We start from the raw sequence: 21595 nt of genomic DNA, 5'->3' as shown, positions 1-21595 counted from the left end.
CTGGAAAACAGAGGATACCTTCAGCAGCAAATTTTACAAACCCTGTAATATTAACCTGAGTACAGATATTCAGAAATAAACTTTTATAGTTTAATGGGTCTCAAACAAACTCTAGTTAGAATTCTACCAAGGGGGCCAAGCACTGTCTCTCCGGGGCCACCTGCTGAAACTGACTAGTCAGGTAGAAGTAGAAGCACTGCAATGAAGTACCCTCCACTCCCAACTCAGAAGGTTACCATGGTCAGTTGTACTGATGGCTGCTGAGATATCCAGATGTATCAACAGGACTACATTCCCCCATCTCTCTCCTGACATAGGTCATCATACAGAACAACCGTGACTAGTTTTTTCCTGTACCAAAACCTGCCTGGACCCCAGCTGAAATACATCCAGATAAACAGTCTCACCAAAGCGCACCTGGATTTTATGTTGCATTTTATATGAATTTAATTTTTGTCAGCACTGTTTTAGTGTATAGATGGACTACCAATTTAGTAAATAAATCCAAACATGCATACAAAAAGGGATAAGCAGTATTAAAATAAACAGATATGGAGAATGGGCATAAGGCAGGCACTTACGCAGTTCTTCCCTGTGCCTCTCAGTCTGTTCAAAATACTGGCGAAGCTCTTCTGTAATTTCCATATTGCTCAGGTCATACTCAATTTCCCCTTCGCCTTCAGATTCCGTATCTGTTTCAGACTCCCTTTCCACTGCTTCTCTTCTGCCAGTATTAGGAGGGGCACGCGAAGGTCGGGGAATGTACGGGGCCTTGCTGCTTCTGGTAAAGGCACAATAGGATCCGTCTTCCATGGGGCCACCTTCATCCCAGTCATGGTAACGTTTACTGGGATGATTTTCAGAAGAAAACAGTGATGGATTGTACAAGGATGCCATGGCTTTCCTGTAAGCCATTTTGTGCCTGCACATCCACTCCATGGCTTGATTATAATGCTTCCAGTATCTTGCGTACACTTTATGGGAATACCATGGTCCTACATCTTGAGGCATTGGATTTTCCTTTTAAAAAATGATAAAATTCAAGGATATAAGAACCCATTCTAAAAATGTTTTAAATAGAAAAATTTCTCACTTTATTTAGAAAGAAAAAACCTAAAACCTGTCACATAAGTAGACAGTCAGTATGCAAAATAAATGGAATGAATCATGCAATCCAACTTTGCCATTTATTTGGAAAAGACGCACCTGAAATATAACCTGTTTGCTTTCACGGGGGAACTCAAGTATAGGGGACTCTGCCAGCTTTCCGTATGCACCTGCAAACTTTGGCAGCTTCAAGACATCTAATGACCACATTAATATCTGTCAGCAGAATAACATTCAGACCAAAATTAAAGACAAAAGAAAAAGAAAGAATGCTGCCCATGTTAGTATTTATTAGAGAAATGAGGAGCTGGAGACATCAGAAGGCCAAGAGAAGAACAGAGGGCAAGGCAAATATCGAGTGATACAGCAGGAGGGATGTCACATTACTATATTGATCTCTTGAGGTGGCCTGGCAGCCTTTAGAAGTCTATCTTTTCTTCAGGTGATTTTCTGGAAGGAAAGGCCAGGAAGACCTGTAAGCATACTAATGCAAGGCTAAGCGCCCCTCTGGATTTGTGGGCTTGTTGCGAAATTTTAAAAACTTTCCTGGGCACAACCATGAAATGGCTGTCATAAGTGGGCATGATTAGTCACAAAAGGCAAGGAACTTACTAAGAGGAGCTTATGGGAAGTTCATGGCAGCAGCTAGAGCCTTCCATCTCACCTTAAAGCAATCCCAGCTGCAAGTAAGAAAGTAACAGACTTTTTAAATATAAAAATGGGTAAGAGTAGAGTGTCTTGGCTGGCAGCAAGGAAGATGTCCAGGGAAACACTGATGCCATGGGCACCACTATTGGATGCTAATGCAACCCTGTATCTGTGTTCTCCTGGCAGAAACCCCTAAGTTCCATCAAGGAGCACATTCAAATAAGGGCCGAGTCCATTTTTTAGCCAAGTACCAACGTCCTTAAGGGTAACAGTAGCACCTTTCATATACAACTGGTGGGAGAACCATTTGTATGTCTCCAAAAATGCCCAGTTAGGTGGTACTACATTTATGTGATTTGCAAGAGACTTTGATTTTGCAATGACTGGCAGCTTCCCTTAGTTTACCACAAGTATTTCATTTTAATTACATTTTTATCCCACATTTTTCTTCTTGAAGGGAACCCAAGATGGCTTACATGGTCCTCTTTTTCTCCATTTAACCTTGTCAAGTAGGTTAGGCTGAGAGTCACTGAAAGGCCCAAAGTCACTCAGTGAACTTTGTCTCCATGTGAGGACTAGAATTCAGATCTTGCAGGTCCCGTTCCAACACTCTGTTACCCCACAGCCTCTAAACTGAAAACAGCCACCATGTGAGCATAAGAAAAGCCATCCTGAAACAGGCCAGTGGTCCAGACAATCAAGCATTCTGCTCACATGGCAACAAACCAGCAGTATACAGGATCCTTCAAGCAGGAGGGGTACAAGAGTTCCACTTGCCCAAAGTCCTCAGCAACTGGTATATACAGGCAAAATGGAAGTAGGACAAAGCCAGCAAGGCTAATAGCCTTTGATAGCCGCTGCCTCCTCCATGGATTTGTCCAATCCCCTTTTAAACCCATCAAAATTGGTGGCCATCACTGATCCCTCTGGCAGTGAATTCTGTAATGTAACGTGTTGTCTCAATAAGAATGTTCTTTTATCTCTATTTCCAACTGATCAGCTTCATGGAAGGATCTCAGGATCTAATATTCTAGGAGAGGGAGAAGAAAGTGTCCCTGTCTTCTTTCTGTGTGCCATGCATTATTTTAAATACCTACATCACGTCTCCTCTTACTCATCATCTTTCTAAGCTAAACAATCCCAGTTTTTGCAGCCATTCCTCAGGCGGAGTTGCTCTAACCCTTTGATCATTTTAGTTGCCCTAAGGTTGTGTCAATCAATCAATCCCAAGTGTGCAATTCTGATCACCACACCTCATAAAAGTTATTTTAGAACTAGTAAAGGCACAAGAAAAGGCAAGCAGAACTTTCAAGGGGCTGGATGAATCTCCCTATGAAGAAAGGGCATTTTACCTTACAGAAAAGATGCACAAGGGGAACACAAATAGAGTTGTTATAAATTGTTTCATGTTGTAGAAAAGATGGATAATATGCTCTCACAGTACTTGAACTCTGATCATCCCATGAAGCTAAAGGGTGGGAGACTTAGGGCAGAAGTACATCTTCACAGACTGCAAACAACTAGAAAATGCAGTGAAAGGACCAAAGAATTTCAAGGAAGATATAGCTACTAGTTATATCTATCTCTTTTAATGTTCCTTTATCAAGCAGTTGAGAGAGAAGGTCTGTCATTTTGCTGACAACAACCATCATATCTGTCAAATCTTTCTGCACTATCATAATCCTGTCCTGAGGTACATATGCTATGATGTTCTGATGTACTATATTTAATATAAAGAACAGTATTTTTATAATTCTAGGCTAGGAGAGTATACATTTACAAAATTAGACTATACTTCTCTCTGGTGATCTTATATGTAAGACAAGCTCATTAAAACCTACAACTGGATTTAGCACTGACTGACAGAAATCCATCTATTAAATGTGCAAGCAGCAAAGATAAAGAAACAGTGGGATTGAATGGCTTATTTCAAAGAAAATGCAAGTCATTAACCCATATTTTGGAAGGAAAAGGTTCAAATCCAAAACCAAGAGATGGAAGATCAAGCCAACAAAAGCTTCTGTAACTTACAGCAACCACAAAAGGATGCTCAGATATCTAAGACATAAAGATCCTCCAAAGTATTTATTTCTATTTACTTACTTAAATTGTACTGTTTCTATACCACTCAGTAGTAAGGAGAATCCCTAAGAAATTTCCATATAAATGACGGCCTCTAAGCAGGGGCTGCCTATCAACATGCTGCTTGCACACAATCTGTGTGGATCTCAGTCTCACTGTGGGTTAAATAACCCACAGTGGGATGTTGTGTCCTTCAAACAGCTCCATTGTTAGATCACAAAGAGCCTCTGTTTGCACAGTTTTTCCTTCACCCCCACCCAGATGAGAAGGCCTGGGAAGAAAAATGCAGAAAGTGTGTAGGGTGGGAAAAGAATAAAAAAATATATTTTTCCTTTAGTGATTTTTGGAAAATTAGGACAAATGGTTACCTCTCTCACAAATGGCCCTCCTCTACACAAGCCTTCTAAGTTTTAGCCCTCGTAAGGGAAAGAAAGGCATTCCGTTGGACAGCCATCTGCTGTCAGGATGCTTTAATTTGCAGTCCTGCACTGAGCTGGGAGTGGGACCCGCTGGTCATACAGGCCCCCTTTAACGCTACTATTCTATGGTTCTGGGAATATGTTCCATAGCCCATGCATGCACTTGTGCATGCAAAATCTCCTGTAATTAATCAAGAGGTTGCTATTCCCTCTTTATAGGGCAAACCCACCTCTTTATCCCACTATTATGGTCATAAGGTATTTGGAAAATATAGACTCTGAATCTACAGCGGCTGAGGAGGGGGCACTTTATCTGCTGAAGTGTCTTTACTTCAACCAGTAATAAACTGGATGTGTTGCATTTAGATTTTTTTTCTGCTCATTCTACCAAATGGGCCCCAGCACCTGCCCCAAAGTCTGTTTTGACAGAATCGCTGGTTGTGGTGTGAAACCCGGGAGTCTTATTTCAGTGTGAAAAAGCTGTCAAGAGAAACTTGATGCAATGAAGTATCTGCGCGAAGGAATATACATTTCACAGGCAAGATATCCCAGAAGTGGACAGAATGACTTTTGCCATGTGAGTATTCCACCCACAACTGTTAAGAATAAATGAATTCCAAAAGCCTAATTGTATTTACTCTTTGCCATTCGGCTTTGACAATGAGTCTTGAAGGGTCAGCCTCCTTTTGTTTCTGGCTACTTTCACTTTCTGGTTCCCATGGGCTAGAAGGACAGTTTTTTGTGTCAGACATACTTGAATACAAGTAGAGATCTCTCCCTCCCCTCAGCCCATCTCTGAAAAGCTTCAGGGAGGGGGAAGTCTTGACAATGGGTTGGATCTCCATCCCACTGAAGTCAATGGTACCATTCCCATTATTTTATGGCACTGAGCTGCACCCAATAATCTTTTGAAGTTTGCTTTCATGAACATGAACAAATTGCTCCAATAATATGCTTACTTTTATACACAATGCTGCCCTACAACATAAAGGCCTTTTATGATGTCGATATATACTTGCTTTACTTTTTTTAAAAGCAAGGAACTTAAAACCTGCAAATCTCACATAAGGATTCTGAATTCAAGGTCAGATTTTGCAGACTAGATTTTGGGGACAAATGACAGCGTCACTGTTGCTCAGTGCATCTGAACTTGCTGGCAGAGCTCTGCAGTACCTATAAGAGGACTGTACCATTTTGGGATACACATGACTGACCACATTTGAAAGCAAACCCACCCCCAATGCCCACCAGCTGAGCCTTCTCCCTGAGAAGCTGGCTCAATCTTTTCCAGCTTCATGCGCTCCACATGCTTTGGACTGCAATTCCTAGTATGGGATGTGCTGCCTCAGCTATTAGGTGGTATATAAATGAATGAACAAATTAAATATGTGACAGTCACCATATTGGGGAAGAGTGAGCTAGCTTACAGACAGCTGCTGACCTGGGAACCCAGATGTCTTACTGAACTAAGTCAATGGACAAAATTTTGGAGAAATATCTCTCCCTCCCTCTCTCTCTCTCTGTATCTGAAGTTTCATGTGGAAGGAATTTGTTGGCTTAACTTACTGAAAAGTTTAGGAACTATCAGCAATAGTTTCTGCAGGTATGAGAGTAGTTTCAATCCTGGCCTTCAAGGTCTTTAAGCATATTCTCAAATGCAAAATATTATCACCAGCTGTTATTTTAAAGAGAAATGGTTCTCAAGCAGAGCTTGGTGGTGACTCCACTGAAAAAAGTGGAATACAGCTGGCTAATTTGCCTAGCTGTTGTTAATTTAGGAAAGGAACACAAAGGATTGTTTCAAGTAGTCAGAATTGTGATTCTGCTGCTTAGCCAAATACTTCTTTTAGAGTGAGGGAAGGGAGAAGTAGTGACCCTGAGAAACCTCTAGCTTTCAGAAAATGAAGAAGTTTGGTGGAGTTTAAGCATTTAAAAAGCAAACAACAAAAATGTATGAAGCCCAGTTAAAACCTCTGTGTCTTAAATGTAAAATGATTTTGAAGATGCATGAATGTTATGAACTTTCTAAGCTTTATAGGTTGTAGACATTTACCAAGCAAACAGCAGCTGTGAATCTATAAAACATCTACAGTGCTACTTTCCCCTGGCCTCAGCCTATAAAAGAATCTCACATCTGAAGGATGTCTGAATGTTGCAGTGATTAAGATATTTGATGCATCTATTTTTAAGGCTCAACAATTGTTAAATGCAGAAACACTCTTTTGCTTACACATCTACTCTCAGTGGACTCTTTGTTTAGCTGCAACTAGCTCTAGTAGGATTTTCCAATCACATTTTCAGATGTGCACCTAAGATGCTTCCTGTCCCTTTTTTACCACAATACCAGAGTCACTACAGAAGAAGCAACTTTGGCAGCAAAGTCTTCTTGGGTATGTCTCTATCAGTTCCGTGCAGCTCAGCCATTCCTCCTGGCAAAATTACTGCAGCTCAGGGGGTGCTGGTGAACGCCAACTTTCAAGCCTTGCTAATGATCCTAAACTGGAGTGGAGTCTAGGCTTTGACTGGGCCATTCTAAGACATTCAGGTTGTATTTTAAAACCACTCCAGTGTTACTCTGGCTGTTACTCAGAGTTTAGGCTCACTGTCCTACTGAAAGGTGAGCCTTCATCCCAACCCTAGGTCTTTTGCAGACTGAGAGAGTTTGCTCTAGATCTACTCTGCATTTGGCTTCTTCAATGCTGCCCTCAATCCTGACTAGTTTTCCAGTTTCTGCTGAGGAAAAGCACCCCTGCAACATAATGCTGCCACTGCCATGCCTCAGGATGGGGATGGTGTTCTCAGGGCAAGGAGCCCTCTTGGCTTTGCACCACACACAGCTTTGCAGCAAGGCCAACAAGCAGTTTTGGTCTCATCAGACCAGAGAATCTCTCCCCACATGCATCTCCCACATGTCTTTTTGCAACTCCAAACAGACTTTGATATAGGCTTGTTTCAGAGATGGCTTTCTTCTCATTGCTCTTCCATAAAGCCTAGCATTATGGAATATCTGTGTGATACCTGCGCAATGGATGGTTTTTCCCATCTAGCTGTGGATTTCTCCTGCTGCTTCAGCGATACCACTGGCCTCTTCTCCGATTACTGCTCTCCTTATTGAGTCACTGAGTTTTGGTGGGCAGTCTTCCTACAACTCCCCACAGTTGATCCACATTCTTTCCATTTTGTAATAAAGGAATTAATTGCATACAGAAGGAAGGAGTCCATTGCTTGTTTGTTTTAAAGAATTCAACTCTAATTGGTGTTCTCCCTATCATACATTATTCTCCCTATCATACATTTTTGTATATGAAGAACTGCATAATCTGAAGCAGCCTTCTCCAAGCTGGTGTCCACCAGGTATGTTGGACTACACATTGCAGAAACAACGAAACAAAGGAAAGAATATTTAACAAATGTTTTCTTCATGTATCTGAGGATATACTTTCTTTTGTGTTGGACTCTAACTCCCAACATCTGCCAACCAGTCATGAAGAAGTCACAACACTAATACATATAGAGAGGGCACTAGATTGGAGAAAGCCAATTTAAAGAGTAGCAATGTCATCATACAATAGCACTAATGAGTTCACTAATAGCACTATTACTCTCTGTCAGGTAATAAGGCACATAAAATTACAGCATGAACATGCATATGCCTTCCATGCTCCCCACAAGCTAATACTGATCAGTTTAGCTTAAAATGTTTTGCTCTTTCCAGTGCTTTTCATGGCTGTCTTCTTAGCAGGCCATCCAACAGGCTGTTAGATCAGCTCTTGCCAGCTTAAGACAGGACATGACTTTGCTACCCACAGCAAAATAGAAGATGGCATCCCAATTCATATCCAGAGACTGACTCGACCAGCAGCTGAACATCACTCCACAGCTGGTGCCAGGACTCCTTCCTCCACTGGATGCGAGAGTAGAAAGACTAGCTTAGGGATTTATGGGGCAGGCAAAGTGGGACATGGTTCTCTAGTGCATCACCAGTATTGCCCGTTATTGCCTTTGGCAGCTGCCTCACTCTGCCTAATGGTAGGGCCAGCCCGGGAAGTCGCGATGGTCATAATCAGCCCTGTCGTGATAGCCAGGGATGAGAGGAGCCATCAGACCAGAAACCACTGGGAGCCAGATGAACGGCAGCTCTTGCATCTTCCTTCGCCTTACATTTTAGGGTCCTTGACAAGGCAGCCAGTACACATATAATCCTTGAATTACAACTGAATTTCATAAGAGATTCTCTGAAATGTCATTCAATTATCTGTATCCACCAGCACCAAGTACACCACTACTGTGCAAAATATAAGGAAAGATTCTTACCATTATCTGTGAGAATGTGTAGCAGTGACCAATGTGAGCTAAAAGACAAAAAGAGGTTAGAATAATCAGAATTTAACATATAGATTTATTTTTTAAAATAGCTATAATCCAGGCTTGCTTGACCCGTTATCCTCCAGATGTGTTAGACTACAACTCCGAGCATCTCCCCATTGGTGTGGAGGAAGATGGGAAGATTGCTACAGCCAGTGAAATTCCAGGATACTATTCAAGGTGCTTCTCATGATCTGAAAAGCCCAAGGAAGGGCAAGGAAGGGAATATGTCAAAGAGCTTCTTCTCTCCTATGAATTTTTCAGATCATCAAGGGAGGCTCTGCTCTTGCCTCCATCATCATCTGAAGCAGGAGTGCAGGGCACCAGCAACAAAGGCATTTATTTCTTGGTGGCATCTGTCTTCAGCCTCCCTTCCTAATTCTAAGACAAGGCCCACGAGATGGAAAGGCTGGGCAAAACCAGTGATCTGGAATAGGATTCATGAGATCAGCCCAGTCATTCGTGGATAAAGCCCTAAATTCCCCGTCCCCAACTTGGTTTCTCAACTTCATCTCTCCCAGTCTTCAGCAAATTAACTTGGCAGAGAGTGCCACTGAAATTGGTGGGGATTGCCCTAGACTGTATGTATAGGTTTCAATGACTAATCTCTGTCTCCATCCCCCAGCATGGATGCCGTTGGTCTGCTTTCAGCTAAAGCATATTTGGTCTACTAGCAAGATCAAACACAAAACAGAGTTTACAGCAGGTAAAACAGCGGAGAACCAGTGAGAGTCAATTCAGTACAGTCCTTGTGTTTTGCAACACATCTGAAATGGATTTGTTTTATTTCCATTTATTTATAATAAAACAAGTATGTATGAACTGGCACACAGTGTGCTGGCTACACAGCCAAAGCTCTTGATGGACTGTGGAAACAATCCGCACTAAAATCCAAAGTGCTTCTGCAGAGCCTTGTTCTGGCAGTGTCCTTGAGAGCACGCTCTGTGCTGGGCATCACCCCCGGACAGCCTGGGCTGCTAATGCTGCTCAATAAAGTCTGGGTCAATTCTGTAATCTGTATTCCTTTCACACCACCACTATTAAACAAATGTTAAGGGTGCAGAATCAGCAGGTAAGCCCGAAAGACAGATATGCTTCCATTGGCAGGATTTTTTGTGAAACAAATGTTTGGAAGCTAAGGCTTCACACCACTGCAGAAAAGAAACTAGGGAAAGGAAAAAGGAACATGCTATGAAGCCTGTATGGGGTGCAATCTGGAACGCCAATTATCTTCTGCAGATTTTTTTTTTTCATCTCTTAGCACAGCCGATGATCAGAGTGAAAGGAGATGGGTGATATCAGGATGGCTTCCCTTCATGTGAAATGCAAATTAGGAAGCTTCTGCAAGGCAGCACAAAGGCCGGCTAGCACAATTGTGCAGCTAAGAAAGGGCTTGATCATTACTCACTAACCCTTCCCCCAGAGGTATGGAGGTGCACACGCCCTGGCCATCAGACTACTCACATGGGAAAAGATTTCCAGTCTCTCAGACCTGAAGGTGCCAAGAAGATTGGACTTAATGAAATTCTCCTGATTTTGAAGGCAGGAGGGAACAGCCCCCCACCCCAGAGAGTACCAAGCTGAGGTGATTTTTAACAGAACTCAGCAGCGTTCTCAGGCTTTAGAGCTATACTGTGTCCTCCCTCAGTCCCATTTTGTTCATCCCAGCATGCGGTTTCCCATGCTCTCAAGAAAACCTTCTCTTATGGTTTGCCCATTTGCTCATAGTTTATACATGTCCACTGGATTTCTTTACTGTAACACATCTGGGCTCGAGCAAGGTCAGCATTAGAAACAAAAAGGTCTCTTTCTCACATATGGAACACAAAGTCTTTTGTAATTGTCCTTCCCGTTTCCTGCCTGTAATTAGAAAATAAACCCCTGCAGGAAGAGCCTGCCTCCATTCTTCATCTAGCAGAATTACTTCTGAACCGCTTCAGTTGGAAGCAGGGTAGTTACAAACAAGAGGAAATACTTTCTAATTTTTATTTCATGACTTTGATTCCATATTCTCAACAGCTATTCACATTAGGAAATCCATCGGCAGATCCCAGGGCCTGACCCCCACGTGCATGGACACTGGCAGACTTGATGCTTGTGTGACTCACCTACATTGTTGGAAGGTGGTCAACAAAGAGTGGACTAAAAATATCTCATGTGTTGAAAATTTCTGGTTGCTGAGTTCATTCTGGGCACGAATTCTTCATAACACTTAGGTCTACATTTTTTTAACCACATGGTGGCAGCAAAGCTGTTATCCAAATCCATCTAATACAACCTTCCACAACTAGATAGCCTTTGGATGTTTTGGAATTTGCAAGTCTGAGCCAGCAGGGCCAAAAGTTGAGAATTCTGGACTTTGTAGTCCAAAATATCTGGAGGTCTGGTCCATGTAAAGGATATTTAGCGTATGTGTCCATACCAAAGTAGATAACCAAACATTTTACAAGGAACCAGTATTAAAGGGACACTGCCCTGGGCACTGAAATAATTCCATTGGAGGTCCTCCTTTTCAAACAATTTCCTAAAGCATCTGTCTCAGATTCAAAGCAACAACAACAGCAACAACATAAATAAATGAGAATAACAATAAGAAATTTCATGCAGCGCAAGTTCTCACTGTTTTACTCCTTGAGCCTCTTAAGAATACCACCATCTTCTCCATCCTAGCTCCCTGCCCAATTGCAAAACCACAAACATCAACACAGGGGAGCAAAGAACAGGTGTAACTTGGTGTCCTGCAGGGGTTGGACCCGATGGCCTTCTGGCCCCTTCCAACTCTATTATTCTATGATTCTAGGTTCCAGAGCTTCATGGGGTGGAGGTGTGAGAGCACTTCTGAACAACATAATTATGGACCATACAGCTTTCTCTGTGGTTAATGAAAATTAATCTTGGCATGTGTGAGAGAGCCAAGAAATCCTGCCTCCCGTCACAAGGCATGAACAAGAACAGGAGACGGCTGGGGATGTCCTAGCTCCTCAAAATATCAGTAAGGTCTATCCTCATGGCCCTGGAGGCAAGGTCCTCCCAAAACCTAGCTGCCCTCCAGCACTTGTGGGAGAATTAATAGCAGAAAGGGGTTAGACTGTTCTCTCTCCAGCCTTCCATGACAGGAGAACAAGGAGCCCTTGATACAAGCAAAGAGCAGCAGTTTTGGAACAAACTGAGGAAAACTTTCCATAAAGCAGAACTTTCCTAACAATCCAAAGGGACTGTAAAAGTTTGAAGTACCAAAAAAAAATTAATACCAGTTAACACACATAGTGTTTGATTTTATATATTGCTCCATTCTCATAGGCGCTGATTTACAAGAGATTTTTAAATAATTAAAATTAGGCTAAAAACAAGCATATTAAATAAAACAAACTAATCTGGGAAGGCCTGTCAGAAGAGATACATCTTTAACTTCCTTCTGAAGATAGCAATCTGGGATATCAGATGCATCTTTCTGACCAGGCGATTCTACACTTTAGGGACAACCGCTGAGAAAGTCCTCTGGATAGTTGACATTAATCTTACACAAGCAAACTGCAGAAGATTCTCTCCAGAGGCCCTTAGTGGGGGAGATGGAACATATGAAGAAAGGTGCTGCTGAAGGTATTTTGGACCAACACCTTTTACTGTTTCTGGAAACATACTGGCAGTATAATCAAGTTAACCTCTGCTTGAAAATATGCAGGCATCAGAAAACTTTGCTTCTGTTCCCCTAACTAAGCAGGGTGGGACCATCACTCAAATATCAAGTTCTTGGCCCTGTTAAAAACAGAGCACAAAAATAGTCACCCCAACCTTCCCAAGTAATAAAATTCTGAAAAAATCCTCATTCATATGCTAAGCAGTTACTCTAACCATCATAGTGAGTAGTCAATTATCATACACTACTGATTTGTTTTTAGCCTGGATTTAAATCTAGCGCAAGGGACACTTGTAAGAAAATACAGGCAGCCACAATATGCATTTCTGCACTTATTATTTCTAAATATACTCAATTATCACATGCCAAGTCCCTAAACATGCATGAATAACAGGTTCTGAAACGGCTGTGCTCAATAGCTGCACCACTTAAACATTTCAAATCCCACGTAGAATTCATTTCTCAAGCAAGGGTAATTGTTGATTTCAACAACACCATGTACGCCAAAGTAAAATCTGGACTCAAAGTATAAAGTAAAACTAAATCCTGCAACCATAAAATGGATGGGTTATTTAACCCACAGTGAGGTGTGTCATGTGTGGGTTGTCCAAGCTGCCATTTTCAAGGCCTGCGTGTTGTGTTGGAAGCCATGTTCTTTAAATTCGCTCATGAGGGTTAAACCAGAACAGACAAGGTTATGTAACCCTTGTTTAATCCTTGCATAACTCATCTGGTTAAATGGTTCACTCAACATAAACTGGTATCCCAGTCCCTAAACTGGGGCTGAATATGCATATGGTGTTTATGGACACCATGGCTCATTGTGGGGTGAATAACCCATGACAAGCAACACCGTTTCATGTGCACCAGGTAACTCGGTCACACATCAAGAATGTATGAGGTTGTGGAAATTTATTCTCTCTCCATTAGTCTTCAGGAATGCGAAGGAACGATTCAAACAACTGAAATCTGCCACTGGAAACTGTACTAACCACAATCCTTGGCATGTCTGTTCAAAGCTTAAGTTGCCATGGATTCAACAGGGCCTTTTCTCTAATCAGTGTCTTTAGGAATGCAGCCTCAGCCTCACCTCCAAGTGGCTTCGGAGACTTCGTGAGTCTGTGTTAACATACTTCCAAGTCTATTTCTTGGTGAAGAAGACTAAAAATCTCCTACTCTATAAGCAAAGCCAAAGTGGAAAAGAGCTGAATTTTGTACTCTTCCCAATTTTTGTGCGTGAGATGTCCCCACCCTCCCAATATGTTTAATAACTATTAAATTATTAGCATTTGGCAAATAGCCATTCACAAACTGTATCAGTGGTCAGATACAGTTCCCAGGACACCAACTACTGCTTCTGTTTATAATACCTTTAGTTTATATTATTTCTAAATTATCAATCAATTGCTACATAAGAGATAGATTTATCCACCTTCTCCTCCTCCAAGCAGGGCAAGGCTTTACCTAGCATCTGATCTGTTATGCACTAACGTTTGCTTCATTTTTAAAGCCCGTCACTTCTGTTCATAAGTGAGCTTCCAGCAACACTTTGTTGGCCTCTCCAACAGAGAAACACATCCATGCGACAGAACAGGAAAGGTCAGTGTGTGGTCCTCCAGATGTTTTGGCCTAGAAGACCCAGCACAGCCACTGATAAGGGATGCTAGGCATTGTAGGCCAAAACTTCTGGATGGCTGGAAGCTGTCCACCCCAGCCTTAGATATCTAAGTTCTGTTCAAGAACATTTATTAGCATGGAGCTACAGGTCTCCGGCTTGGCACAGAACAGCCTCAATTCTCAGCCCTTTAGGCAGGGCTGGGGAACAACTGCGAACCACCTGACCTTGGAGGTCAGATGTGATCTAAGGGCAGCTTGCACTGTTGCCCCACAAATGCCATGCCACTTATCTCTGTAAGTTGCTCTGGGGGGCTTTTATTTTGGCAAAGGGGAGGATAGTAGATGCTGTCAGTACATAAATACTTCTGCATTATTCAAGCACCCAGATTCCTGCGAGAAGCAACAGACTGAGAGGCAAAGCGATGTGGGCGATTGCACAGGAGTAGCCATGCCGGCTCCTTGCAGCAAAGGCAATCTGGTGGCACGTTCGGACTAAAAAGGGATGTCGCTGGCGGGCCCTCTAGATCAGCCTTCCCAACCTTGCGCCTCCCAGGCAAGCTGCAATGGCAATGGCCCTGCTGGGTGGGAATCCTGGCAGTGGCGGTCCAAATCCCCGGAACGCCACCAGGTTGGCGAAGGCCGCTCCGGATCGGCGGCTTCTTGCCTCCTCTTTCTCCCGCCCGCCCGCCCGGAGCCGCGCGTCCGGGAGGACCTCCCCTTCGCTGCCCAGCGCTGGGGCGTGAGCGCTGCGGGTCCCCGCACATTTGGTTCGCCGGTGCAGGGGACCGCAGGCCGACGGCGCTCCCCCCACGACCAGATGCAAAGCTCCGCGCGCGCGCGCACGTACTTCGACGGCGGGCCCGCAGCTGGCGGCGGCCACTAGCCCGCGCTGGCTCTTCCTTCCTGCGGGAGGCGAAGGGGAACAGGCGTGGCTGGGCCTCGCAACGCGCAGGAAGCCCGCGGCTGCGCAGGGACCTCGCCCCAGCCTCGTTCCGCTTTCGCGACGGGCTCTCTTGGCCCATGGCGCCATCTGGTGGGCATGGGAGGCATCACAAGCCGGGCAACGCGCCCCGGTGATACAGCGGCCGAGCTGCAGTCTCCAGAAGAGTTTGTGATGACATCAAGGACCACTTATCAGCTTGAAGGGCACGCACGCATCGTCCAACATTATACGGAAAGACCGAGTCAGATAGAAAGGCAAATAAAAGCTCTTTCCCCTCGCGTTAGCACGGTGGGTTAAGTTGACTCCATTATTTTAGCAGCTGCTTCACAAATGTGCTAGATGTGAATGAGCAGAATGGATCGATTCTGTTGCAAAATTCTTTAGGGATGAGGACACCGGGTTAGTTCTGTTCCTGCTTAATTACAAGAGGAAAGTCAGCTTGTTGGCAACATTCTGCAGGTGTGCCATGTACCTAAAAGCGTTCTCTCTGCCCCTCTGTAAACATAGATCGTTTTATTTACAACAAACAATCAAACCTCTTCTGCAATTACACAATGATGAAATTGCAAGTATTGGTATTGTAGTGATTTTCCCATAGGGGTGTGTCTGATTAAATAATTTAGATAATAATTTTAAAAACTATTTGTTCTATTTTCTGCCATTTTTATTTTGCACAATATAATAACATTTTATTCTTGCACAATTTCACGAACCTTAAAAAAGGAAGAAATTAATTCAGAAAAATGCTGTTTTAACATTTTAATGGGTCAGTTTCTAAGGAGAATTCTGAAAGGCTTTGCCAGAAACCAAAAAGATTTCCCTCCTTACACACTGCCATTTTCTTGTTCCAGAATCAATCCAGGTTGATTCGAATGATATTGTATTTTAAATAACAGGGCCTATTCACACTGCGCCTTCTGAGCAACTTTCCCATAAAGAAACCTGTGAGTCTTCAAAGTGGTACAGATTTTGCTGTATGCCAAAGTTTCAACCCTGCCCTTCTCCAAAAAAAAGTGGCATCAGACAAGCATCAGTAGAAAGTAAGAAAAACTTGAAAAATGCCTCCTTCTTCACTTTCTCCCCACAATGCGTAATTCTGAATATCTCTATCATGTCTCTCTCCACTGTATGCCTTTCCTGTCATGTGTGACTGTAACAATCTTCCAGGCACGTTGCCAGTATGGCCTGGTTGAATCTGTACTGCAGAATCATAGAATCATAGACTAGAAGAGTCGGAAGGGGCCATGGAGGCCATCGAGTCCAACCCCCTGCTGTTGCAGGACACTACGTTACACCATCCCACTCAGAGGGCTGTCCAGGTTCTTTCTGAATGTCTCCAATGTGGGAACGCCCACCACCTCTCTAGGCAGCTGGTTCCACTGTTGTATTGCTCTGACAGTGAGGAAGCTTTTCCTGATGTCCCGCCTGAATCTGGGTTGCCGCAACTTGAATTGATTATTCCGTGTCCTATACTCTGGCCTCAATGAGGAGAGATCTTGACCTTCCTCTTTGTGACAGCCTTTGCAGTACTTATAGAGAGAGATCATTTCCCCTCTGAAGTCTTCTCTTCTCAAGGCTGAACATGCCCAGTTCCCTCAGTCTCTCCTCTTAGGGCAGTGTTTCCAAACCTGGATCATTTTTGTCACCCTCCACTGGACCCTTTCTAATTTACCTGCATCTTTCTTAAATCTTGGTGCCCAAAACTGGACACAGTATTCCAGGTGAGGTCTGACTAGTGCAGAGTATAGAGGAACTACTACTTCCCATGATTTGGAAGTAACACTTCTGTTAATGCATCCTAAAATAGCATGTGTCCTTTAGGCAGCTGCATCGCATTGTTGGCTCATTTTTTGCCTATTGTCCACAATTACTCCAAGGTCTTTTCCTTGTTCAGTTCTGTTAAGCCATGTATACCCCATCTTGTACTGATGCCTTTGGTTTCTTTGGTAGTGCTTCTTAAACTGCAGTCTGACCTTGCTTCTGCACTAAGTACATTGGTTAAAAGTCATACTGTTATAGGATTAAACACTGGTATATTTCTGAGGTTTTCACTGCTGTTGTCATTCTGAACTAATCAGAGCAGCATTTACCAGCAACCAAATAGCTTCTAAGCAACTTCCAATGTCAAGCTGTGCAGAAATTTACAAAATTGATCTCTACAATCCTGCTAGCCTTTCTGTAACACAGTATCGAACCTTAATTATCATGGCAGTCTTGGTTTTCCAGTTGGTTCTCCAGTTTCTGTCAGTCCCATAGGCAACAAGTAGTGTAAGTTCAAAGAGCAGAAACACCGACTTTCAGACTTACATGAGGCATTCATTGCGTACCGCTCACAGTCACGTATGAGTTCTTTAGAAGGTGTTATGACCCTCAAGTTTCAGTTCTGCTTTTGAACAGTACCTTTGACAGGGAAAATATGGTATTATACACATAAAGTGAAAGTAACTGTTTCCTGCTCTTGTATACTAGCATACTGCTATACCACAGTGCCACCTAGAGGTGTAGAGAAGAAAAGCACCCTTCCTGGAGTGCTTCAACCTCAATTCTGCCATGAAAGTAATAGATGAGGCAGATTAACAGCTCATGTAGAAAAGCCCCTGGTTTGGTGGCCATATTTCAAATATCCAATATTTGAGAGGTTCTTCTAATTGTAGTTTAATATATTTTGATACATTTAATAGAGGACTTGCATAACTTAAGACGGGTTTCAGTCCTTATTTTGATGTCATTATTTTGATGTTAAATGCAGTTTTCAGTGGATTGATTGGATTAAAGGAGAAACAAGCAAAGGAGACAGGAAATTGAAGTGAAGAAATAAATGAGCAGAAAGCCTTTTGTGAGTTGCCATGTCAACAGTGTCCTCAGTAGTAGCCAGTTAAAGAAAAAGAAAAAAGCATGATTTAAGGTCTTAAGAAAAATGGTAGCAATGGAGCTGTGAAATGCTAGAACTCTTATCATCACTTCACTATACCTACCACTCCAAATCCAGTTTTAAATCTTTTTTTTTCTTAAAGGAAACACTTTTAAAATAAATGCCTGGACCTACTTAGCTTTTGGATTTGAACAATAAAGAATTAATCCAAATCTTTTGTTCCTCAAGATGTGCTTAAGCCATTATTAGGTTTCCTTTGTTTTCTACAGGTTTTTTATTTTTGAAACACACTGTCACCTTAAAGATAGCTGACATATTTTCACTGTTCAAATCCTGCTTTCTGCTGATAGAGTGGAGCAAAGAGGGACAGTTGGGTGGGAAACACAGCACTTTTTAAGGACTCCTTGCCAATGAGTCCCAGAGAATCTGGAGAACCTGTTGATTTACACCAGGTGTCACTATTTCCAGTACGTCTGAATGGTGCTTCCTTATCAATACATTTCAGCTTTTATTCTTGAATTGTCAGAGAGTGGCAGTCTTCTTCTTGGACTCTGCAGTGGAAAGCAATGGAAAGCATAGCAAAACATCTTGTTATGCAGGATGTCCTCCACACCATGGCAGCAAGACTTAACTTAAATCAAGCAGTACCAGGAAAAAGTTGTGGACCTTCCCCACCCTGCTGGCTCAGGCTCTAAGTGTCCACCATACAGACACCCCCTCCCCAGTCTCCTTTCCCCTGATAGATGATAGTTGACATAAAGAGCCCTTTGAACAGGTGTGTCTACTAACCGCAACAGGAATGATATCTACCTAACAACAGGGGGGGGCGGGGGGGGAGGCAGAGCAAGATGATGGCAGCCACGGTTACTGAAAGAAAATGAAATGGGGAGAAGAATCAGACTTGACTGTGAAGTTACAGCATCTGCATGTTCAGAGTCGATGCTGGAGAGGAGGGATCTGCAGACATGCTTTTGGTAATATCTTGTCCGATGAAGAGATTTGGAGATCATAAAAGCTTGTATATTTGGGTGATCTTTTGTCTAAACTCATAAAGGTATGACACTAATAAAGATCATGGTATCATCTGAGAGTAATTTCTGTGAGCAGCACAAGAAATAGGCTAGGTAACTTAGTGTCTCTGTGTGGCCAGAGCCTTCAAGAATTGCATGGTGGATAGCAGACGCCATCTTTCTTGCCATAACTGCAGGCTAAATATTGCTGTACCAGGATGGTGATACCCCAGAAGTATGGTGGGCTTCCTTTTTTGCACCGTTTCGACTTGGTTGCTAACTTGGGGAAGAATGTGGAACCCTAACCCTAAACTTTAAGGTCATCATGACCATCTCTATAGCCACAAGCCAGAAGCAAGTCCAAAATTTAAGCAATGGTGTTGATTCATATGTATAAATCCGTTCTATCAGTTTTCTACACCAAAACGAATGGGTCTAAACTTCCCATTCAGGGCATAGTCATGTTAACTTTTTTAATAAAAACATGTTGCTGGGAACAACAAATGTTGGTGTTAGGAAAATCCTTTTCGCTCCAACTACTGTGGGGATTGTATCTAAGCTCAGAAGATTCAGGAATGTCTGGTGTGGGGAGTGGCACAGAACATCAGTATCCCAGCTAATCAGAATGCCACTTATAAATATGAAGAAAATGGTAACATTTCAGCATTTTATGGCAGAACAAGTAGGACAGAGAGAAATCAGACTTTCTACAAATTGCAGAGTTACTGTATTCCCGGAAGACAGGGTTCCATGAGAATCATGCAGGGGTTTGGTCCTATGATTACAGTGAAATTGTAAGGTCTTCATTCCTTTGCTTCATTTAAAAGAGAGAAGTCTGTGACTAGGTAAGGTCTTCATTCATTTTAATCCAGAGCCTTCTCACACATCTCTTTAAAAGCAGATTAATTCATTTTAAAGCCAAACGGTTTCATTCAAGTGGGTCCAGATTGCAGGGAATAATGATCGCACAGGCTTATACAGGAATAAAATGAGTGCTGCACCAGAAATGTGCTTGCAACTGCCATCAATAACACCAAAATTTGATTTTCATTGTGGCAAAAAACAAGCACATCCAAGTAATTAAAATGAAGTATGAATTTTTGATGTCATTTGTTACTGAAGTTCACTAAAACGTAGCATGTTTTCAGTAAATTTAGTATTATTTTGTTACTAAGTAATAAATGGGATCTTTAATGAGTTTGTAAATAGTTTCTGTTTTCATTGTATAAAATGCATTATATGACTAATTGCAACATTAACAGTAACTTTTTATTCACATAAAATGTATTACATGAGATGCATTTATGAATGGGTTCCGCACTGATTTTTCACATTGGGAAGGGTCTTCAGGTTTAAAGACTGTTGATGTAGAAGATTCAAGTCTGAGGCATGCTTGTCCATTTTGGACCAATAGATGGCAGTATTGCTATCCTTAATGCGCACAGCTGAACTGCAATTGTCTCGCACCTTCCCTATTCTGCTGCCAGGAGAGATAAGAAGAAAAGTCTGACAAGTAACAGGAACAAGTGTGGCTAAAGCCCACTTTAAAATGTTTTGCCGTATAGAATTTCCAGGATAAAGATGATATCCCCGGGTAATAACAACAGTGATACAGAAAAACTTAAAAGGACGGCAAGGAAAAGAGTAAACACAAACTCATCCCTGTTGAGCCCACAGTGCAAGTTGTATAATCCGGATCACACACTGACACATTTGTGAGTGGGAAGGGATTTGACTCCATGGCCAGCAAGGGGAACAGCCAGCATGTGTGTCAGCAGGCACAGGGTGTGGCATCAGACCCAACACTGACCTCTCCATCAAGTATTTGTGAAGGCATAAGTTTTGGGGTCGTGCAAACGTCCTCTTGTCCTGTTCACTTGTCACCCCTCTCCCAGTGTTGTGTCTCTAGTCGGCGCTGCCCCTCTGGCCCCTGCATGATAAGCAACAGGAGGAACTGGCAGTGCTTCCGTGCGTTTGGGAATTAGCAGCAGGAAGCTGAACTGAGGACGCCTTCACAAGATGTTGGGACTATCGGGTGTGGTTTCTAACAAGCAGGCAATCAGCCAAGCAAGATGATGTAGCTGGTTTCATGCTATATGAGTTCCCAGAGGCTAAGAACTGCCTGGAATGACCCGAGGATGCTTAGAGTGGCTTGGCTAAGCTGTAGTGGAGCCAGATCTCCTGGTGGAGATTAGATTCAGTTTGTTGTGGATCAGCAAAGCTGCTTGCATTTCTAGCCTCTCCTTAGGAGGGTGGCCATGGTGGACCTTGTCAGGATGAGTGCTTGCACATCAAACTTTTCCATGAGAGCATCAAACTTTCCCATGATGTCACGAATTCTAATTCTATTGCAGAAGTTGCATTCTAAAAATATGGATGAGAAACATGAAAAATAGAGCATCTGCTCAGAAAGAATGTCTCAAACCTCTTCAGGAGGATTATTCATTTCCAACAATTCTTACCCACCCCCCCACCCCCCAAAAAAACCTTACACTGAAGATTCCAGTAAACAGCTCAGGTGCCAGTCAACATATTTTAGGACTCTGTTCCTGTTAATGCTCAAGATATATGTGTCCTTGCTTGGTCTCTTTTGGGAGATGTGGAAATATATTTTTTAATCCTGCCAGACATGTGGGCCTTAATATGAAATGTGCTTTCTTATTGCCTTCTTTTGATCAGCTTCATGAGCCTATTTCATTGTGTCACACACACACACACACACACACACACACACACAGAACATGAGGATCAAAATGCAGAAATATATTTGACAGTGGGTATAAACCCTGGATCATTTTGGCCCTCTGCTGGACCCTTTCAAATTTACCTGCATCTTTCTTAAATTTTGGTGCCCAGAACTGGACCAAGATTTGATTCAGTATAAGCCACCTTGCT

At 42.7% G+C, this 21595-nt stretch overlaps 1 protein-coding gene across 1 annotated transcript in view; it reads right to left on the bottom strand.

The window, feature by feature from the left end:
• Nucleotides 1–14789, bottom strand: part of GEMIN8 (gem nuclear organelle associated protein 8) — a 34159-nt gene extending 19370 nt beyond the window's left edge. The window contains exons 1-3 of the mRNA XM_044430570.1: nucleotides 14723–14789; nucleotides 8571–8608; nucleotides 582–1020 (exon numbers count right to left, since the gene is read on the bottom strand). Of these exons, the coding sequence (XP_044286505.1) occupies nucleotides 582–1020; nucleotides 8571–8573 (442 nt within the window). The 5' untranslated portion in view covers nucleotides 8574–8608; nucleotides 14723–14789. The remainder of the gene's footprint in view (nucleotides 1–581; nucleotides 1021–8570; nucleotides 8609–14722) is intronic.
• Nucleotides 14790–21595: the final 6806 nt, after the last annotated feature.

This window comes from Varanus komodoensis, unplaced genomic scaffold (assembly GCF_004798865.1).
Source record: "Varanus komodoensis strain SLA01 unplaced genomic scaffold, ASM479886v1 scaffold1, whole genome shotgun sequence".
In the NCBI taxonomy this organism is placed as follows: Eukaryota; Metazoa; Chordata; class Lepidosauria; order Squamata; family Varanidae; genus Varanus; species Varanus komodoensis.
This window is presented reverse-complemented; position numbering and strand designations above follow the sequence as displayed.